Consider the following 22,731-nt stretch of genomic DNA (forward strand, 5'->3'; position numbering starts at 1 on the left):
TTGAAGAAGGCTTTCTTATCTCTCCTTGCTATTCTTTAGAACTCTGCATTCAAAGGAGTATATCTTTCTTTTTCTCCTTGGCATTTTGCTTCTCTTCTTTCCATAGCTATTTGTAAGGCCTCCTCAGACAACCATTTTGCCTTTTTGCATTTCTTTTTCTTAAGGATGGTCTTGATCCCTGTCTCTTGCACAATGTCATGAATCTCTGTCCATAGTTCTTCAGGCACTCTGTCTACATGATGTAATCCCTTCAATCTATTTCTCACTTCCACTGTATAATCGTAAGGGATTTGATTCGGGTCATATCTAAATGGTCGAGTGGTTTTCCATACTTTCTTCAATTTAAGTCTGAGTTTGGCAATAAGGAGTTCATGATCAGATCCACAGTCAGCTCCCATTCTTGTTTTTGCTGACTGTATAGAACTTCTCCATCTTTGGCTGCAAAGAATATAATCAATCTGGTTTTGGTATTGGTCATCTGGTGATGTTCATATGTAGAATCTTTCCTTGTGTCATTAGAAGAGGGTGTTTGCTATGACCATTGTGTCTCTTGGCCAAACTTTGTTAGCCTTTGCCCTGCTTCATTTTTTTTTCCATTCATAAAACTTTTATTCCACTTACATGAACTTAATACACGTGTTCTTAACAATTATGCTTGGATTGTTCATGAAAATCTCATAAGACATTAAACAAAGCTAGCCATCATCTCAAGCTATTTTCCTGTTAACTATTTTTTACAGCACATGCATGTTAGGCAAGTATCAAAAAAAAAAAAATCACAAAAGCAAAAAAAAAAAACAACTAAAAAAAGTTAAATATATGGGTTTTTGTTTTACTGCTGTGCTTGATACACATGAAGTAATGAATATCAAGCAATTCATTTTTACTGCATCTTTACTTGTACATTTGTTCTTAGGTTGCCTAAAACATTTAAATACAAATAAAATGAGTGTAGCAAAAATAATGAAAGCAAACAGCAGGTAACTTTACAAATAATGGAATGTGAACCGTTCCTGCCCTCATCTAGAGTAAACTGCATCACAACTAAAGGAACACTTCTGTAGCTGCAGTCAACGGTGTGCACACTGAGTCTGAGTATTCCACAGATAACACACGGTTTAACATGCAATATCCATGGGATATCCATTTCTACTACAGCTTTGTAAACGCTCCAAACCTAGAAAGCACCCACAACTACACCTGTGATTGGAACCAATTATCCCTTTTATTCCCCACCAGGACATACCAATATGCAGGCAATTTTCTTTGCTTAGACATGGAAGCAGTTTTAACACTGGCCCTCATGAAACCACAATGTACCAAAAGTACTATGCCAAACATTTATAACTTGTATAAAAATTCCACATCCCCATATTAGCCACCTCAAGATGAAAACAGATAACTCCCTAAATGTTAACTGGCTCTACTCCCCTAATATTAAACATAAAAGCCACATGGGAAATACAGAAATTCAAATAGAAGTAACATAAACCTGTCATAAATCGTAAACAAAAAAACTATTTGTGGGACAGCATGGATGACAAATGGTCTACTGTGTAAATTTTAGAATGAGGCAGACAAAAGGTGGAAGGCAGGTTAATTTTCCCCTCCTTCTCCTGCTTCAGCTTCGTCTCCTTGGGTGTCTGATGTCCACAATGTCAAGTTATCTCTCAGTAACTGCATTATTAGCGTGCTGTCTTTGTATGACTCTTCACTTAATGTATCAAGTTCAGCAATGGCTTCATCAAATGCTGTCTTTGCAAGAGAGCAGGCTTTCTCAGGGGAGTTCAGAATGTCATAATAGAACACAGAGAAGTTAAGGGCCAGACCCAGTCTGATAGGATGCGTTGGTTGCATTTCCTTTTTGCTGATTTCAAAAGCTTCTTGGTATGCTTGCTGTGACTGATCCACAATCCCTTTCTTGTCATCACCAGCTGCAACCTCAGCCAAGTAGCGGTAGTAGTCTCCTTTCATTTTCAAATAGAAGACTTTGCTCTCTGCTTGTGAAGCGTTGGGGATCAAGAACTTTTCCAAAAGAGACAGTACATCATTGCAGATATCTCTTAGCTCGGTCTCTATTTTCTCTCTGTATTCTCGAGCCATCTGCTGTTTTTTCTCAGCACCTTCCGTCTTTTGCTCAATACTGGAGACCACCCTCCAAGATGACCTATGGGCTCCTACAACATTTTTATAAGCAACTGAGAGAAGATTCCTCTCCTCATTGGATAATTCAGCTCCTTGCTCAGTTACAGACTTCATGCAGGCTGCCATGTCATCATACCGCTCAGCCTGCTTGGCCAGAACATGACTGGATGTTCTGTGTCTGGAGTAGGTGGCGATGGACGGATGGGGCTCAGCAGTCTCTGGGTGGCAGCGGCGAGGCTGAGACTCTGTCCCTGGATCTCGCTGCTCACAGGCTCCTGCTTCATTTTTTACTCCAAAACTAAAGTTGCCTGTTACTCCAGATGTCTCTTGACTTCCTACTTTTGCATTCCAGTTCCCTATAATGAAAAGGACATCGTTTTTGGGTGTTAGTTCTAGAAGGTCTTGTAGGTCTTCATAGAACCTTTCAACTTCAGCTTCTTCAGCATTACTGCTCGCAGCACAGAGTTGGATTATTGTGAGACTGAATGTCTTGCCTTGTAAACAAACAGAGATCATTCTGTTTTTTTGGAGATTGCATCCAAGTACTGCATATCAGACTCTTTTGGTGACTATGATGGCTACTCCATTTCTTCTAAGGGATTATTGCCCACAGTAATAGGTATAATTAATGCTCATCTGAGTTGAATTTACCCATTCCAGTCTATCCAGCCCACCCATCCAATCCAATCATGATTCCTAAAATGTTGATGTTCACTATTGCCATCTCCTGTTCGACCACTTCCAATTTGCCTTGATTCATGGACCTATATTCCAGGTTCCTATACAATATTGTTCTTTACAGCAATGGACTTTGCTTCCATCACCAGTCACATCCACAACTGGGCATTGTTTTTTGCTTTGGCTCTGTCTTTTCATTTTTTCTGGAGTTATTTCTCCACTGATCTCCAGTAGCATATTGGGCACCTACTGACATGGAGAGTTCATCTTTCAGTGTCCTATCTTTTTGCCTTTTCATGGGGTTCTCAAAGCAGGAAAAAGTCGTTCTCCAGTGGATCATGTTTTGTCAGAACTCTCCACCACGACCTGTCCATCTCGGGTGGCCCTACACAGCATGGCTGATAGTTATTGAGTTAGACAAGGCTATGGTCTATGCAATCAGTTTGGTTAGTTTTCTGTTATTGTGGTTTTCATATGTCTGTCCTCTGATGGATAAGGATAAGAGGCTTATGGAAACTTCCTGATGGGAGAGACTGACTGAGGGATATGGTAGGTCACTGCTGACCGGTACCTCTGTAGGAGAGACTCAAACATAGTTCTAGCTCAGTCTCTGTGTCCTGGTGCAGAAAAGGTTTGTTTGAGCCCTCCGAGGTCCCTGGCGGGTATGATGTTTTATTCTAAATGTGAGTTTGCCCCTCCAAAGATGGATAAGTTCTATACAGTCAGCAAAAACAAGACTGTGAGCTGACTGTGGCTAAGATCATGAGCTCCTTATTGCCAAATTCATACTTAAATTGAAGAAAGTAGGGAAAACCGCTAGACTACTCATGTGTGACCTAAATCAAAGCCCTTATGATTATACAGTGGAAGTGAGGAATAGATTTAAGGGACTAGATCTGATAGACAGAGTGCCTGATGAACTATAGACTGAGATTTTGACATTGTGCAGGAGACAGGGATGAAGACCAGCCCCACAGAAAAGAAATGCAAAAAGCAAAATGGCTATCTGAGGAGGCCTTACAAATAGCTGTGAAAAGAAGAGAAGTGAAAAGCCAAGGAGAAAAGGAAAGATATAGGCATCTGAATGCAGAGCTCCAAAGAATAGCAAGGAAGGAAAGTTATGACCAACCTAGATAGCATATTGAAAAGCAGAGATATTACTTTGCCAACAAAGGTCCATCTAGCAAAGGCTATGGTTTTTCCAGAGGTCATGTATATATGTGAGAGTTGGACTGTGAAGAAAGCTGAGCACTGAAGAATTGATGCTTTTGAACTATGGTATTGGAGAGGACTCTTGAGAGTCCCTTGGACTTGAGGGAGGTCCAACCAGTCCATCCTAAATGAGATCAGTCCTGAATTTTCACTGGGAGGACTGATGCTAAAGCTGAAACTTCAATCCTTTGGCCACCTCATGCGAAGAATTTGCTCATTGGAAAAGACTCTTATGCTGGGAGGGACTGGGGGCAGGAGGAGAAGGGGACATCAGAAGATAGATGGATGGATGGCATCACCAACTCGATGGACATGAGTTTGAGTGAACTCTGGGAGTTAGTGATGGACAGGGAGGCCTGACGTGATGCAATTCATGGGGTCACAAGGAGTCAGACACGACTGAGCAACTGAAATGAACTGAACTGAACTGAAGTGTCTTCCTGGGGTTTCTTTTTCGCCCTATGATGTGAGGTATCTTGTTTTGGTGAGATCCAACATTCTCCTGTTGACAGTTGTTCAGCAGCAAATTGTAATTCTGGAGATCTCACAGGAGAAGACGGGCACATGTCCTTCTACTTCGCCATCTTGAAGACTTGCAGATTCATCATCCCCTGAGGCAACATTTTTCCCTGGTACTGTTTCATGGGGGCTTTTTGGTTAATATTGGGTACCGAAAATGCAAATTTTTCTTTGTCTTGTGGAGCTAAGGGAATTGTTGAAAACAACCTTTAAGATCCAGAACTATAATTGGCCAATTCTGTGGTATTGCCGAAGGGGTGGGAGTCCAGGTTGCAAGGTCCCCATGAGTTGCATTACTGCATTAATAGCTCAAAGCTCATGAAGCAGCCTCCATTTGCCTGATTTTTTATGGACTGTGAAAACTGGAGTATTCCAAGGACTAATACTCTCTATGTGTCCTGCTTGAAACTGTTCTATCAAGGCCTGTACTTGTATAAGTTTTTCCCTTGCTAGAGTCCATTGATCCACCCAAACAGGTTTAGATGTAAGCCATGTTAGAGATGTGGCGTGTGGTAGCAGAGAACTTTAGTGGTGTTTTAGTCACTAAGTCATGTCTGACACATGTGACCCCATGGACTGTAGCCTGCCAGGCTCCTCTGTCCATGGGATTCTCCAGGCAAGAAATCAGGAGTGGGTTGCCATTGCCTTCTCCAGGGGATCTTCCTGACCCAGGAATCAAACCCAGGTCTCCTGCACTGCAGGCAGATTTTTACCAACTGAGCTACGAGGGAAGCCCAGAGAAACTTTGCTGCTGCTGCTGCTGCTGCTGCTGCTGCTGCTGCTGCTGCTGCTAAGTCACTTCAGTCATGTCTGACTCTGTGTGACCCCATAGATGGCAGGCTACCAGGCTCCCCCATCCCTGGGATTCTCCAGGCAAGAACACTGGAGTGGGTTGCCATTTCCCTCTCCAATGCATGAAAGTGAAAAGTGAAAGTGAAATCGCTCAATGGCCCTCAATTAGCCCTTTTCTGTCCAGTTTCAGCCGAACAGATAAAGGAGAAGGATCTCCCTATAAATTCTTTCCTAGCTCTTTTGCTGGTTGGCATCCCATTCTTGCCATCATATGATCTGCCTTTTCCTCATTGGAGGGAACTAGGTGCCAATGGGCAAGTGGATCTCTGCCCTATAAATTACAGGGAATGTCTGCACTAAAAGGTTGAAAGTGAGCAAGTGGTTTTTTGGGCCCTAGGCAAGGAAGAACTGTTGCACTTTAAGCAAATTGTTGAAGTTCCCCCAAGCCTGATTATCTTTTCCTGCGGTTCAGTCAGGGGCCAATCAACTGACCATTGAGCAGAAGTAATGATGGAAATGTCAGCCCTAGAATCTACGATTTCAGAGAATGTTTTTTGCTTGGATTTTAGCCTTACATGTGGGCTGATCTGAGAATATTTGTTAAGTAAAACACACTACTTGATCACCTGTGCTCCCAAATCCTTGTTCTCCTCTGGTGACAGGATTATAGTTGTTAGGGGCATGGTAAGGCAAGAGAAGGAGTTCAGCAATTTGTTGAGCTTGAGGAATGACATGGAATTAATGAGAGAGAGCCATTACTTTAATTTCTCCTGAATAGCTGGGTCAATAAGCCCAGGATGAATTTGGAAGCCCTTAAGGGTAAGGCCACTTCTGTCCAGAATGAGTCTGATGGTCCCTGGTAGAATGGGACCTTGGATCCTAGTAGGGATTGCTACTGGGTGGTGGTGGGGGGGGGGGGGGGATCCAATTCGTTAATTCAGACAGTTACTCAGGTTGGGAGGTCCAACTCAGCACTTCCACTGGTAGAGACTGAGAGGCTGGAGATAGGCTGAAGGGTGTGCTGGAGGTCCTCACAGTGTATGCCCACACTGTTTGTGGGGCCTGGGGCAGTTTCCGGGCTGCAAAGGGGAACCGTTTTTATGGAATTTTGATCTGCATTGATTAGCCCAATGATCGCCTTTTTGGTAGCTAAGACACAGGTGTTTTATTTTCACCAGTAGGTGGAACTATTATAACATCTATTTTGGGCCCAGAACAGCAAACCTTTTTCATGTGTCCGGGTTTTCCACATTGAAAGCATTTGGCATGAGAAGAGCTAAAATTATTTTTAAACACAGCACAAATTGCTTGGGCTAGCTTGATTTGTTTGTGAGCCTGTGTACCATTTTGACACTCTCGAACAAAATCGGCAAGGCTGCCATTTTGACGAATAGAGTTAAGGGAGGCCTTGAAATATATTTTGGCATTTTTATAGGCTAATTGGGTTTTTTTTTTTTTTTTGCTCATTTATTTTATTTTATTTTTTTTTAATTTTTATCTTTACTTTATTTTACTTTACAGTACTGTATTGGTTTTGCCATACATTGACATGAATCCACCATGGGTGTACATGAGTTCCCAATCCTGAACCCCCCTCCCATCTTCCACCCCATATCATCTCTCTGGATCATCCCCGTGCACCAGCCCCAAGCATCCTGTATCCTGTATCGAACATAGACTGGCAATTTGTTTCTTACATGAGAGTATGCATGTTTCAATGCCATTCTCCCAAATCATCCCACCCTCTCCCTCTCCCTCACAGTCCAAAAGTCCATTCTATACATCTGTGTCTCTTTTGCTGTCTCGCATACAGGGTTATCATTACCATCTTTCTAAATTCCATATATATGTGTTAGTATACTGTGCTGGTGTTTTTCTTTCTGGCTTACTTCACTCTGTATAATCGGCTCCAGTTTCATCCACCTCAATAGAACTGATTCAAATTTATTCTTTTAAGTGGCTGAGTAATACTCTATTGTGTATTTGTACCACAGCTTTCTATCCATTCATCTGCTGATGGACATCTAGGTTGTTTCCATGTCCTGGCTATTATAAACAGTGCTGTGATGAACATTGGGGTACTTGTGTCTCTTTCAATTCTAGTTTCCTTGGTGTGTATGCCTAGCAGTGGCATTGCTGGGTCAGAAGGCAGTTCTATTTGCAATTTTTAAGGAATCTCCACACTGTTCTCCATAGTGGCTGTACTAGTTTGCATTCCCACCAACAGTGTAAGAGGGTTCCCTTTTCTCCACACCCTCTCCAGCATTTATTGCTTGGAGACTTTTGGATCGCAGCCATTCTGACTGGTGTGAAATGGTACCTCATTGTGGTCTTGATTTGCATTCCTCTGATAATGAGTGATGTTGAGCATCTTTTCATGTGTTTGTTAGCCATCCGTATGTCTTCTTTGGAGAAATGCCTATTTAGTTCTTTGGCCCAATTTTTGATGGGGTCATTAATTTTTCTGGAATTGAGCTGCATAAGTTGCTTGTATATTTTTGAGATTAGTTGTTTGTCAGTTGCTTCATTTGCCATTGTTTTCTCCCATGTCTTTTCACCTTGCTTATAGTTTCCTTTGTTGTGCAGAAGCTTTTAATTTTAATTAGATCCCATTTGTTTATTTTTGCTTTTATTTCCAGTATTCTGGAAGGTGGGTCATAGAGGATCCTGCTGTGATGTATGTTGGAGAGTGTTTTGCCTATGTTCTCCTCTAGGAGCTTTATAGTTCTGGCCTTACATTTAGATGTTTAATCCATTTTGAGTTTATTTTTGTGTTTGTCTAGAAAGTGATCTAGTTTCATTCTTTTACAAGTGGTGGACCAGTTTTCTCAGCACCACTTGTTAAAGAGTTTGTCTTTACTCCATTGTATATTCTTGCCTCCTTTGTCGAAGATAAGGTGTCCATAGGTGTGTGGATTTATCTCTGGGCTTTCTATTTTGTTCCATTGATCTATATTTCTGTCTTTGTGCCAGTACCCTACTGTCTTGATGACTGTGGCTTTGTAGTAGAGCCGATGTCAGGCAGGTTGATTCCTCCAGTTCCATTCTTCTTTCTCAAAATTGCTTTGGCTATTCGAGGTTTTTTGTATTTCCATACAAATTAACAAAATGTCCTCTGCTCTAGGACTATTAATTTTACAGCAGAGAGCAGATGAGAGCTGGTCTAAAATTCAGTGAATTCTTTTCTGGGTCTCTGTAATATTTTAACAAATGAACCAGTAGACTCGCTGAGTTCTCATACTGATTGCCGCCATTTCAGTAGCATTTTCAATCTGTACATATGCTCCCACCAGTATACCTTAATAAGTCAATTGGGCTATTGGACTGGTAAATTGCCCTGTGCCTATGACCATTTCAAAAGTAAGATTATCTCCATTGGCCAAGTTAATACAGACTTGCTCTTGGCACAACTCAGTATAAGAGACAAAAATCTGTAAATTTTGGGGACCACTTAAAGCTGTTTCGGCTAGCATATTAACATCATAAGGAGAGCATCTCCCATGCAAACAAATTTCCAACAGCTTCTATGTATTGATACGGAGAATTGACCCCGTTCAGTCTAACACTAGATTAGTTCCTTTAAAACCTGAAGTCAAAAGTTTCATGGGTTGCAATAACCTGAGTGGGATTATTGGGGTTGGGCCTGTAATCGATAGGGAAAGCAAGATGGTCTTCAATGTCTAAAGCACCCATAGGAAGGCCAGAGGCCATGGCCTGCTGAAACCATGTCATCAGTTGTCCTCCAGAGACATTTCTGGACCCAATGGTGGTGGCGGTGGTGGAAAATTGAGCTTTGGTGGCAAAGGGGTGGAAGGGTTAACAAGACATTTGAGGACACCGTCTTCTCACATTATTTCTCAGTCTGTCAGGGGTATAGGACCAATCACACTAGCCCCCAGGTGTCGAATATCATCACAGGTATGCAATCCCCTCTCCTGTGTGCTGATTTCAAATTTTCTTCCACTGGATCCCAATTTTCAATATCTAGAGTGCCTTCTTCTGGAAACTAAAGATTCTATTTAACCACCTCTCTTAGCAATTGTGTCAATGGCTCCTCTTTCACCTGCACTCCTGCGGTCTGGAGGAGGTGCCTTAAAAGCTGGAGATGATGTTTCTCAGCTTTACTCAAGTCCTTCCCCATGGACACCCTGATGTGGACAACAAGGGTCTTCCCACCCTTAGAGTTTGAGGGGCTGGTTGTGATCCAGGCATCTCAGCTACCGCTCACTGTCTTCATTTTGAGTTTTTTCCCTCGGGGGAATCCTTCCCAACTTCAGGTCCCTGTACTCGGGCCACCTGCCATGGCCAGCACAGAGGGTGAGAAAGACCTGAACCAGGGGCGAGCGCGTAATGAAAAGACAGACACATTTAATTTGCAAGCAGGGGATCAGGGGACTCTCCTGCTCTCCATGGCAGGAAGCCAAGACATCTCCTTTCAGCCCGCACTTTTATGGGCAGAAGTCATGAGATCACTAGGAAAGAGCTATACTGGGGAGTTTGATCAACACACCATAAAGAGGGAGTAAAGGTGAGGCTCTGCTGTTGATCAGGAACATTTGTTTTGTTTCCACGGGGATGGACGCAGGAGCTGGCAGTGAAGCCCAGCCCCAAGTCTGTCCATTTAACACGCGTACTAGCACAATCATGAGGGCACCGTTTGCCACACCCTCGAGCAATGGGGCAGGTTCTGGTGTCTACTCTGCAGGCTGCAACAATATTTGCTGACTTGAGTCTGATTGTGGTTCACATGTAATTTTGAGTCATCTTAAGCTCTTTTAATGTAAAACGGTCACTCAGTCATTGTGTTACCAAGATATCCAGGCAAGGTTTTCAGAAATACACTGTATTTATCATTGTTATTTTGTGATGCTAATTAACTTGTTTCTGTAACCCTAGATTATGTAAATTAGTAGTTAAATCTGAACTCCTTGCTACATCAAGTCTAAATATTTTGACAAGACAATGTTAGTTCATGCTTTGTCCCTAAATGGGAAGCGCATGGTGACAAGTTGTCCCACTGGGAGTGACAGTACTTTTGTTTTTCTGGTAAAGCTATTAGTAGCTGGATATTTTATTTGGAAATGTGTATTTTCCCTCTTGAAATTATCTAGTCATCTGTTGGATGATAACCATCATCAGGGGAAGTCTGATTTCCCCCAAGTTTTCATGTAATGGTTGAGAATCCATTGATGACTCTCAACTGAATTAATTATTTCATTGGAACGTTTTTCATTATTTTCCATTTTAAACGCTCTTTTTAGTCTTCTGACCTGACATTTTATTGTATAAGTAGAATACCCCCATTATTCAGGATAAAATACATCTATTTCTATCAGACAGGGTAATACACTGCACTCCTTCACATTAGCTGTCAGTTTCTGAGAAAAGATGCATTGTAATAATCATCATCTGTGGAGAGAAGCGTTTTTGCTCTTTCTTCTTCTCTCAGGGATTTATTTTGCCTCTGTGTGCTACATTTGCTTTCACTCATGATTCCCTTTGGTGCTCAAATCTACTGAAATGTCACCAATGGGAATTCATCACACTGGTTCTTTTGACCTTCAGACATTTCTTCATAAGACTGTGCAATTTCTTTCTTTCTGGAGTTGTTTGATGTCCCAAGCTTAGACAGCTCTTTTCCTGTCCCAGGTCTGGAATTAGGCATGTGTCTTGGTCTGTTCAGTGGTGTTCAGCAACCAAGATCTGGTCCGTAGAATTACTTGTTCTCAGTAATGTCATTATTTTTTACTTTTTCAGGGGACAGAAATATAATTTTTAAAAAATCTTTCCTTGATATTTCCAGTTGTGATTTGATGTGACACAGGTTTTCTTTAGCATATATAATTCTTCCTTTCAAGGTTTCTCTGGTGTGTTACCTTTTCATATAATCTGACACTCTTCTCTGTTGGCTTCTACAGGTGGAATGTCACCCTTATCTCAACCAGAGCAAACTGCTGGAGTTCTGCAAGTCACACGATATTGTCCTGGTTGCCTATGGTGCTCTGGGAGCCCAACGAACATTACAGTGGTAATGAACATTATGGATGGCCACGAGGAGTTTATCTAAAATTCATTTTTTGATGAAAATATTATTATTCTGTATGCAGTGCTTTGGAGATAACTCTCAAAGGGTAGAGGAGAGAGAAGACAGATGGGAGAAATACTCTTTTGTCTTTTCATCACCCAGCTAGATTTCTTACATTACATGTGTCTTGTATATAGATTTTAACACAAGTGTCTGTGTTAAAATCTCTATATAATCCCCCAGTTTATAACTAAAACATAAGCTTTGTCATAATTTACTTATTTATGGACTTATGAGCACATTACTATAACAGACTTACCAAGGCTCCCTAATCTTATGTCTAAAATCAGGATAATAGTACATAATTTCTAGGCTTATCATGATTGAAAAATAAGTACAAGTTGAACCATTTTTGTAAACATTTGTAGGAGAACTACACAATGTAAATAATTATGAAATGCACAGACTTCATTTTCAGACTACTCAGCATTTATCAACACCCGAGACTAGTGAAAATTAGAAAAAAATGAAAAACAAAATGTTTCCCATCATGTTCTCCTTTCATACCATTGTCTTTACTTTTGAGCATTGATTGGAGAAGAAAAATAACCATAGAGAAGTAAAAAAATGAAACAATATCCATGAGTTTGGCTGTCCTGGTTTCAACTCAGTAATGCATCTGAATCACCCGCAGAGATCTGTAATCATAGAATGGGAGGTGACATACTTGAGGTTCTGTATCAGTTTGTCTTCAGCTAAGCCATGGCATTTTGTGCTTCTAACAAGATCCGAGGTGATGCTGATGATGCTGATTCATGGACCACACTTTAAGAAGCACTGGTCTAGAGGTGACATACCTGATCTGTTTGGGAAGCCTCTTCATAAACTGACTTAGTCGTAGCTCCTTGGCATTTCTGAATTTCCTTCCAGGATGAACCCAAACTTCCCCTTTCTCTTGGAGGACCCGGTTCTCTCTGCCATTGCCAAAAAGCACAAGCAAACCCCAGCTCTTGTCGCCCTTCGGTACCAGATACAACGTGGGGTTGTGGTTCTGGCCAAGAGTTACAACAAGAAGCGGATCAAAGAGAACATACAGGTGATGAGTGGGGCTGTAGGCTCCTAAGGAATATTCTTCATGAGGGGCATTCTTTGTCTAACTGAGGACAGACATGGCTTCCCTTTCCCCTCTTGTTGTCCCCATCCAGCTGGAAAGTCCTCCAGTCCCCAGGGGGAGGCTGGCTCCTTGGGGGAAAGATTAATATGATTCTTCCTTCTTTCAAGGTGTTTGATTTTGAACTGACTCCGGAAGACATGAAAGCAATCGATGGCCTCAATAGCAATATAAGATACTATGATTTTCAACAGTAAGTGACTTGTATATGTTCCACAAATACTGTTTTCTCTAGCATATAGATCAGCAGAGGTATAAGCTTTCTTAAAGCTTAATTTCAGGGAGACAGCCCTGGTTTCCAGTGTAGGAGTATACCAGGGGCTTCCTGCAGACCTCAGACCAGAGGTTTCCTCTAGGTTTCTGTCTCTGATCAACAGAAATGTGACTGGGACCAAGGACAGCCAATCAGTAAAATCCCCAGTGTTGAGATTGTGGTGAATTCACTACGTTGTGCCCCTAATCCCTGTGCCTGGTGTACCTCCTCTCAGGGCCCAGAGACTCAGGAAACACAGAGGGCACAGGGCTTGCAGCCCGTTCTTCTTTCGGAAAGTGAAAGCGTTAGTTGCTCAGTCTTGTCTTTGGACCCCATCAACTGTAGCCCACCAGGCTCCTTCTTTCAGGGACTGATGCAAATGTTTCATCTTTAGTTCTTTGTAGAATCAGGAGGAAATGATACATAACAATGTGTAATAAGGAGTCCATCCTGAATTACATTCCTGCTTATCCTAACACAATTGTGAACACGTTGTTGATATTTCTGGAGGAGGGCCCCATGAAAGCCAACATGCTTCAGTGTGAGAAGTCACAGTGAGCCTGGCTCCACTCCCTCTCCTAAGTGTCTGGTGGATTTTCTCCCTGATGGACTTTTCTTTACCAAGACATCATCTATTTCTTCCAAATTTATCCCTTTATTGACCTTTTCCCCAACACATCTCCCATTTCCTCATCTTTAAAATATCACCAAATGAAGTTTGAGCATATCATGGAGTGACCCTCCAGAGAGAGGCTTCTGTCCTTAGCGGGACACACCTGGTAAGATCTCTGGGTCTCTCTGGTTTCTTGAGTCAAGACTCACCGCAGTGTAGACTTTTTCCCTCAGGGGTCCACCCACTGGGGAGCTCCTACCTCCTTGACTTTACTTAGTTAGTACCATGGCATTCCAGCTGCCAAATACTGCAAGAGGATGTCAGAACAGAAGAGACAGAAGACTAATAAAACAGAGAGATGCTGGGAGGGAGTTTAGAGAAAAGGGAACAGAAATTAGTGATACAATGAAGATTTAGTTTCAAACGGAAAATCTTTCAGCTCTCCTTGTTTGTAGTGTTCAGTTGCTTCTGTTGTGTCTGACTCTTTGCAACCCTATGGACTATAGCCCGCCAGCCTCCTCTGCCCATGGGATTCTCCAGGCGAGAATACTCGAGTGGGTTTCCATGCCCATCTTGTAGGGATAGTCCCAATCTGGGGATTGAATCCATGTCTGCTGTGTCTCGTGCATTTCAGGCAGGTTTTTTACCCACTGAGACACTGGGAAGCCTCCTTGTATGTAAAGAAGATATATATGTTTATATGTACATTTACATGTAGGCTTTCTAGTTGGTGCGAATGGTGACAAACTCACCTGCCAATGCAGGGGACCTAAGAGGTGCAGGTTGGAGCTCTGGGTTGCAAAGATCCCCTGGAGAAGGAAATGGCAACCCACTCCGGTATTTTCTGGAGAATCCTGTGGACAGAGGAACCTGGTGGGCCACAGTCCATGGAGATGCAGAGTCAGACACGACTGAAGCGACTTGGCACACAGCACACACGCACATATACATGGGCTTCCTAGGGGGCGGTAGTGGTAAAGAACCTGCCTGCCAATGCAGGAGGCATAAGAGATGCAGACTGGAACCCTGGGTGGGAAGATCCCCTGGAGGAATGCAGGCAACTCACTCTGGTATTCTTGCCTGGAGGATCTCATGGACACAGAAGCCTGTGGGCTATAGTCCATAGGGTCACTAAGAGTTGGACACAACTGAGCGACTTAGTATGCCTGCTTATTTATGTATATGTATATTATGATTCTGAAAAAAGAGAAAAGATAGCAAGTTACTTTTCTGTCCTCAAGAGCTTTATGTATATTCTGTGCTCTCCTTCATTATTCTGTGAATGCCTAGACTTACTCATCCTTGTAGGTTTATGTCGATAGCACAGCTCCTGGCACATGGAATGGCTCAGGATGCACTCTTTAATGAACTGAGTTCAAAAGAACAAATTTAGAAAGAAAAATCAGACTATAAGGAAGGAAAACAGCAGTAATATTAATTAATAACGAGTGTAGTTATATGATACAAATTAAGAAAGCAGTAATCACATTTTATAGGTAAGACTGTTTAGGTGTATGTGGTATTTCTTCAATTTAATAGTAATTCCTTAATGGAAGCACCCTGTATTGGATGGGTGCTTGACATGTTTTTTTTTTTTTTTTTCTGTTGAGCGGATTTATGAAAAACAGCAAAGAATTCCTTAACTGTGATCCTTCTCACCACTTAGGGTCAAAAGTTCCACCTGTGTCTGAAATGACCTCCACAGTTACCCCTGGGTCTGTGCCCTCTTATAAATTGTAACCTGAGTCAAACGACCTGTCACTGTGGGGTGAATATCACACATGAATGTTGGGATTGGACATGCAGGTGCCATGTGCTCATGGAGAAGAAACCTGATGTGTGCTTGTTGGGGGAGAAGATGGGATATATTTATAGATTTAGAGCTTTAGCCCATCCTGACTGTATCCACAGAGTAATGCTTGGGGGAGAAGATGGGATATGTTTATAGATTTAGAGCTTTAGCCCATCCTGACTATATCCACAGAGTAATGCTCTCTGTGACAATACGACAGATTTAATAAATTATTTCTCCTCTTTCTCTTTCAGGGCAGTTGATCATCCTGAGTATCCATATTCTGAAGAATATTGACTGTGAGCTGTCCACTATGTTTTTTACCAGAACTTCTTTTCTAGGGTTGTGAAGAGCATTTCTGTACTTGGTGGAGATGTTTAAAAGAGGTGTCTGAACTTTTGAAGCTTGTTTATCATTAGAAAATCTTTTATGAAATAAAGAATATTTCAAATATGAATTCTAGTCTTCTGTGATAACAAAATAATTGGAAAATAAAAGAAAAAGGATAGAAAATAGAGATAACCTCCTGGTTCCTTTTCCTTTGTAGAAAATGAACTCATTGATCTAAGAAAGAAATGGAAAATTTTATTCGAGTCAGATTTGAGAACTATAACCCAGGAAGAGCATCTCAGAAGGCCTGAGAACTGTTGTGTCCTCCAGAAGTCAAGGCACAGGGATGTAAGTTTTGGAGACAGAGGGCTCTGCATGAAAAGACATTATTGACAGTGTACATAATCCAGATCTAAGCATCATCATGGTGGTTCATGTGACCCCTTATAAGGTCAAGAAGGAATTTATCTTTTAAGGAGCTGTCTTACTGATGCTAGGAGTCTGTTGCTCTTCAAGGTCAAGCAGGTCTTCCCTCTGATGTGGGAGGTCTGGTCCATGCATCATGCAGACACACAACTTACAGTGAGGGAGAGGAGTGCAAAGGTAGAGAAAAGTTTTCAATGTTTAAATTTTCCTTGCCATAAAATATAAATTTAATTTCGTACTTTCTTGACTCTCCTACATAAAAGTATTTGGATGTTTATTTATAATTTGAAATAATCTTCAATATACAGGTTTTACACTTTTTTTTAAACTTACTGTAAGTATTTTTGTAAGCTATCAAGTATTATCTGATGGTTTCCGGGGAGGAAGGGCTTGGGAACGAATTGGACTGGGAAGTTGGGGTTAGCAGATGCATACCATTGCATACAAATTGGATTAATACAAAGTCCACCTGTACAGCACAGGGGACTATATTCAATATCTTATGGCAAACCATAATGGAAAAGAAAAAGAAAAAGAATATATATGTATATATATATATTATATATATATATAAAACCATGTCACTTTGCTGTACTGCAGTAATTAACACCACATTGTAATTCAACTATTCAGTTCAGTTCAGTTCAGTTCAGTCGCTCAGTTGTGTCCAACTCTTTGCGACCCCATGAATCACAGCACGCCCGGCCTCCCTGTCCATCACCAACTCCCGGAGTTCACTCAGACTCGCGTCCATCGAGTCAGTGATGCATTCCAGCCATCTCATCCTCTGTTGTCCCCTTCTCCTCCTGCCCCCAATCCTTCCCAGCATCAGAGTCTTTTCCAATGAGTCAACTCTTTGCATGAGGTGGCCAAAGTACTGGAGTTTCAGCTTTAACATCATTCCTTCCAAAGAAATCCCAGGGCTGATCTCCTTCAGAATGAACTGGTTGGATCTCCTTGCAGTCCAAGGGACTCTCAAGAGTCTTCTCCAACACCACAGTTCAAAAGCATCAGTTCTTCGCTGCTCAGCCTTCTTCACACTCCAACTCTCACATCCATACATGACCAGCGGCAAAACATGAAATGAAATAGTTCCAGTATTATATTTTGTTTCTTATAATGCTTCCCAGGTGGCTCAATGGTAAGTAATTCTAAAGAATGAAGGAGACTCCGGTTCACCCCTGGCTCGGGGACATCACTTGGAGAAGGACATGGCAACCTACTCCAGGATTTTTGCCTGGGAGGGCTCATGGATAGAGGAGCCTGGTGGGCTACAGTCCATGGTCACAAGAGGTGGACACAACTTAGCCACTGAGCATGCACGCATATTACAAAGCAGTGCATCTTACCGATTTAATTTTTTAAAACTGTTAGAAGTTCTTTATTTAAAAATTTTTGTTGAAGTTGTAATACTTCAACTACCATTGTAGTTGGTTTATAATGTTCTGTTAATTTCTGCTGTACGGGAAAATGATTTAGATATGTCTGGAAATGGCAACCCACTTCAGTATTCTTGCTGGGAGAATCCCATGGACAGAGAAGCCTGGAAGGCTACAGTCCAAAGGGTCACAAAAGGTTGGATATGAATGACTTCATGCCTTTTTATGCTAAACATTTTGATTTGTTCTCATATGTTTTGCCATTCATTCCTTGATTTATTCAGCAAAAGTTCATTGAACACTTTAGGGAAGACATTGTTTTATCAATAAATAAAATAGAGAAGAATAAAATAAAACAAATTCTTGAGTTGATAGTCTAGTGGAAGGTGACACTGTAAATGAAATTAGAATTTAGCTCTTAGAAATAGGTAAGTGCCACTAGGAGATATTTCTACAAAATCTCTCCCATTTCTGTTTATCTATGAGGCAGAGGCACCAAGTGCCATTCATCCCACACAAGTATTTGTCTGTACAACAAACACCCTTGCAACACAGAGACAGTGGCTCCTTGCAGAGAAATGGACCCCGTGTTTGCTATGCAGTAATGTAAAGAAAACATCTCCCTCCTGAGAAAGAGAGGGATCCTGCGTGCCTACTGCCATTGATCCAGGATCTCTAGACTCAAGGTTTTTCTTCTGTTAGTCCACCCCCTGAATATTCATGGGTTGATATGAGTTTAAGTCTTATCAGTTAAGAAAATGTTACTATAGTTTTGGGCTGTAGAGGGTGGATAAGTGTGCTTTAATAGGTGCAGGCTTTGTGTCTTTGACGTTGGAACCCAGCAAGTGTTGCAAATCAGCTTTCTATTGGTTTGCTCGAAGCCGAGTCTGTGTATATGTGACAGTGGTGTTTGCTGGTTGGTAAATAAGCAATGAGCTGTCTCACTGGGATCACGCTAGAGGGGTTGTGTACCTTAGACGTGCTGTATATCAAGAGGTCAGGGTTCTTCCCCAAAAGGGAGACCTAAAGATGTTTTTGAGATAATCATGATGGTGTGATCACTCACCTAGAGCCAGACGTCCTGGAATGTAAAGTCAAGTGGGCCTATAAAGCATCACTACGAAGAAAGCTAGTGGAGGTGATGACATTTCAGCTGAGCTATTTCAAATCCTGAAAGATGATGCTGTGAAAGTGCTGCACTCAATATGCCAGCAAATCTGGAAAACTCAGTGGTGGCCACAGGACTGGAAAAGGTCAGTTTTCATTCCAATCCCAAACACAGGCAATGCCAAAGAATGCTCAAACTACCGCACAATTGCACTCATCTCACATGCTAGTAAAGTAATGCTCACAATTGCCCAAGCCAGGCTTTAGCAATATCTGAACCGGAAACTTCCAGATGTTCAAGCTGGTTTTAGAAAAGGCACAGGAACCAGAGATCAAATTGCCAACATCCACTGGATCATGGAAAAAGCAAGAGAGTTTCAGAAAAACATCTATTTCTGCTTTATGGACTATGCCAAAGCCTTTGACTGTGTGGGTGACAATAAACTGTGGAAAATTCTGAAAGAGATGGGAATACCAGACCACCTGACTGGCCTCTTGAGAAACCTATATGCAAGTCAGGAAACAAGAGTTAGAACTGGACATGGAACAACAGACTGGTTCCAAATAGGAAAAGGAGTACACTAAGGCTGTATATTGTCACCCAGCTTATATAACTTATAGGCAGAGTACATCATGAGAAATGCTGGGCTGGAAGAAGCCCAAGCTGGAATCAAGATTGCCAGGAGAAATATCAATAACCTCAGATATGCAGATGACAACACCATTATGGCAGAAAGTGAAGAGGAACTAAAAACCCTCTTGATGAAAGTAAGAGTGGAGAGTGAAAAAGTTGGCTTAAAGCTCAACATTCAGAAAATGAAGATCATGGCATCCGGTCCCATCACTTCATGGGAAATAGATGGGGAAACAGTGTCAGACTGCTTTTTTTTTTTTTTGGCTCCAAAATCACTGCAGATGGTGACTGCAACCATGAAGTTAAAATACGCTTACTCCTTGGAAGAAAAGTTATGACCAACCTAGATAGTATATTCAAAAGCAGAGACATTACTTTGCCAACAAATGTGTGTCTAGTCAAGGCTATGTTTTTTCCAGTAGTGATGTATGGATGTGAGAGTTGGACTGTGAAGAAGGCTGAGCCCCGAAGAATTGATGCTTTTGAACTGTGGTGTTGAAGAAGATTCTTGAGAGTCCCTTGGACTGCAAGGAGATCCAACCAGTCCATTTTGAAGGAGATCAGCTGTGGGATTTCTTTGGAAGGAACGATGCTAAAGCTGAAATTCCAGTACTTTGGCCACCTAATGCAACGAGTTGACTCATTGGAAAAGTCTCTGATGCTGGGAGGCATTGGGGGCAGGAGGAGAAGGGGACGACCAAGGATGAGATGGCTGGATGGCATCACTGACTCAATGGACGTGAGCCTGAGTGAACTCCGGGTGTTGGTGATGGACATGGAGGCCTGGCGTGCTGCGATTCATGGGATCACAAAGAGTTGGACACGACTGAGTGACTGAACTGAACTGAAGATGGTTTAGAGATGAGGAAGACAGTCCTGATTGGAAGCAATTTCAAAAGTTTAGAAGAGTTGAGGAAGACGCATTGACATATATATACTATCCATTTTACATGTGTAAAACAGATAGTGAGAAGCTGCTGTATAGCACAGAGAGCTCAGCTCTGTGCTCTGAGAGGACCTAGATGGGTGGTGGGGGAGAGGGTGGGAGGGAGGCTCAAGGGGGAGGGGAAGTACGTATAATTAGGGCTGATTCTCAATACTGTACAGCAGAAATCCCACAACGTTGTAAAGCAATTATCTTCTAACTAAAACAAAATAAAATCCCAAAAAAGTGTTTAATCAAATAATAAGATAAATAACACTGAATTTCTATACATTTGAGCAAATAGTCCTTGATAGCTTTTACTGTGATTGCCAAAATTCACATGAAACCTTCTAGATACTGTCTGAGTGAGACTCTCTGTGGTCTGGAGAATAATAAAAGGGTCTTCTGATATGGGGTCTTTTCTCCCAGCACGGTTCCAGCTGTCCTCCATCCTCACACTCATATAGGCAATTATGTAAAGGCTTTTTGCTTGTTTCCCTCTTATATCAACATTGAGACGTCAAGACTTTCAAGCCGCAGCCCTGTGTATTCCCTTTGGATCTGAGCTGACCACCATTCAGGCAGCTGTACCTGAATGGAACACATAACTTGGGACAATGCATGTCTCTCACAGCTGTTACCAAAACTCTGCCCTTGTTCACTGGTGTCAAATAGAAACACAGAGACAGAATATTGGGTGAAGTAGCAAAGAGTTGCTTTACCAGGCAAAGGGAGCCACAGAGGACTAATGCCCTCAAGATCGTGTGACTCTCCCTGGAGCAGTTAGTGAAGAGCTTCATGGTGTTTAAGGATCAGGGCAAGACCAGCTCATGCACCTGTTGGCTTCAAGGCGAAGTTTCAAGCATTATCAACCTCCTACTTTCAACAAGTCTAGGGTCTACATGCTTGCTGTCACCAGTTCTCATTTGGTGGGGGCTGCTTACTGTAAAAATGACTTAGGAATGTATGTCAGACCTCTGTCTATAAGTTTCAGGGAACTGAGAGTTGGTGATTCTGCAATGTGGCAGAATTATACTCTAACTTGTTACCAGTTCCCTCCACTACAGCTGTTCTTTGTTTCTGCATCTTCACATTTCTCAATCATTAACCCCTGAGTCAGCATTTTACTTCAAACAACAAAGACACAGAAACTTGTGCCTGGTTTCAGAGCTAGTCCCCGATGATCAAGGTCGCCCTCAAGTCTTGCCTTTTTACCTAGAATGCAGTATGTTCTTCAGCTATGTTTTCCAAGAAAGATCAATTTCGAAACAGCCCAAATAAAATCAATTCCAAGAAAAACTAAGAACTCGGATTTCTTCTTACTCATTAAATTTGTGAATGGAAATCATAAACATTATGATGAAAGATGTTTGTAGTTATCAGATCAAGAATACTAGGTGTACTTGTGCCAAGGCATGAAGAAATTGTTCTCATTGAAGATGAGATTAGATGAACACCCAGATGATGTTAGGATGCAAGTTACATAAGAAGAACTCCTTGAACGCTTGTTTGAGAATCAACCTTTTCTCTTATATTATGATCAACTCCTTCTATAATAAAGATGCTTTTTGATGTAACACTTTATTCCTGTTGTGATATGATCACAATTATTCTGTGACTGTTCTTCAAGTTCCCCCAAACTCTGAGATCTGGTAAGTGCAAGAATACAAAGATGAAGAACAGGTGGTGGTTCTGAGATGTGGAGAGGATGGAATAGAAGCAAGAACCAGGGGGCATGACCAAAGCACCTGGGTCACTCTCACCTGGAGCTTAGCATCATCCTGTTCACACCGTTACTTTGGTTTGGGATGCACTGTGCAGAAAACTGGAGTCAAAAGAAAAACAAGAGATACGGATGTGACTAATGGAGGTATGGAGAGAATACACCAGAGTGCTTGTGTGATGTTTGTGGAACAATGTGTTTCCATTCCTGAGTGTCAGCTGTTCACATAGAGAGTGTAAAAATTTCTACCACAGCCGTTTCTGCTAGTTGGAAACACTAGGACTAGTTCAAGGTTTAAATCCAAACTCTCTTAGAAAATGCTTTAAAGCAGTAAGAAAGAGAAACGGTGATAGTCAAGACAAACTCAGAAGGAGTGAGGAAATAGAAAATCTATAAATTTTGCATCAATAGGCAAGGATAATAAGAAGATTAATTGTGGAAATATTAGCCAAAATAAAGAGCAAATGTCACCAACTGACCTTGGCAATTGAACCAAGCAATTTCAGATCAAGTTTTAGGATGTTTCCAGGAAGTTCCAGCCAATTTATCTTTATCAGAAATATGATTTGCAAAGGTTTTTCTTCCCATTCTGTGGATTGATTTTCACTCTCTTGGCAGCTTATTTGATGAGTTTTGATGAATACTGATTTACCTATTTTTCTTCTGTTCCTTGTGCTTTGGTTACACTAGTGGCTTCCCAGGTGGTGTTAGTGGTAAAGAACCCACATGCCAATGCAGGAGAATTAAGAGATGCAGGATCAATCCCTGGGTCAGGAAGAACCCCTGGAGAAGGGCACGGCAATCTACTCCAGTATTCTTGCCTGGAGAATCCCATGGACAGAGGAGCCATGGGTCGCACAGAGTCTGACATGCCTGCAACATGAAAATTACCACACAGGCATGCCTGTACTTTGGTGACATATCCAAATCTAAGGTCATGAAGCTTTCCCTCCAGTTTTTCTTCTAAGAGCTCCATATTTGTATCTGTATGTGAAGGCCTTTGATGC

At 41.7% G+C, this 22,731-nt stretch overlaps 2 protein-coding genes across 3 annotated transcripts in view; one reads left to right on the forward strand and one right to left on the reverse strand.

Annotated features, from left to right (window-relative positions):
- LOC105614315 (dihydrodiol dehydrogenase 3-like) overlaps positions 1 to 22,731 on the forward strand; it is a 117,465-nt gene that overhangs the window by 18,392 nt on the left and 76,342 nt on the right. Inside the window, exons 6-9 of one of the 2 annotated variants that reach the window (XM_004014322.5) lie at positions 11,265 to 11,374; positions 12,302 to 12,467; positions 12,653 to 12,735; positions 15,455 to 15,657. In XM_004014322.5, the coding sequence (XP_004014371.2) occupies positions 11,265 to 11,374; positions 12,302 to 12,467; positions 12,653 to 12,735; positions 15,455 to 15,497 (402 nt within the window). In that variant the 3' untranslated portion in view covers positions 15,498 to 15,657. Of the gene's footprint in view, positions 1 to 11,264; positions 11,375 to 12,301; positions 12,468 to 12,652; positions 12,736 to 15,454; positions 15,658 to 22,731 lie in introns of those variants that run through there. The other variant, XM_060397561.1, reaches the window with a different exon arrangement.
- On the reverse strand, positions 571 to 9,949 carry LOC106991506 (14-3-3 protein zeta/delta-like). The gene has a single exon (XM_060397560.1). It carries the CDS (start codon positions 2,659 to 2,661, stop codon positions 1,597 to 1,599), a length of 1,065 nt encoding a protein of 354 aa, XP_060253543.1. The 5' UTR covers positions 2,662 to 9,949; the 3' UTR covers positions 571 to 1,596.

The sequence above is a fragment of the Ovis aries genome, chromosome 13, assembly GCF_016772045.2.
Source record: "Ovis aries strain OAR_USU_Benz2616 breed Rambouillet chromosome 13, ARS-UI_Ramb_v3.0, whole genome shotgun sequence".
In the NCBI taxonomy this organism is placed as follows: domain Eukaryota; kingdom Metazoa; phylum Chordata; class Mammalia; order Artiodactyla; family Bovidae; genus Ovis; species Ovis aries.

Coding starts and splice junctions, on each gene's coding strand:
- LOC106991506 (XM_060397560.1), bottom strand. CDS start 2,661: ATGATCTCTGTTTGTTTACAAGGCAAGACATTCAGTCTCACAATAATC.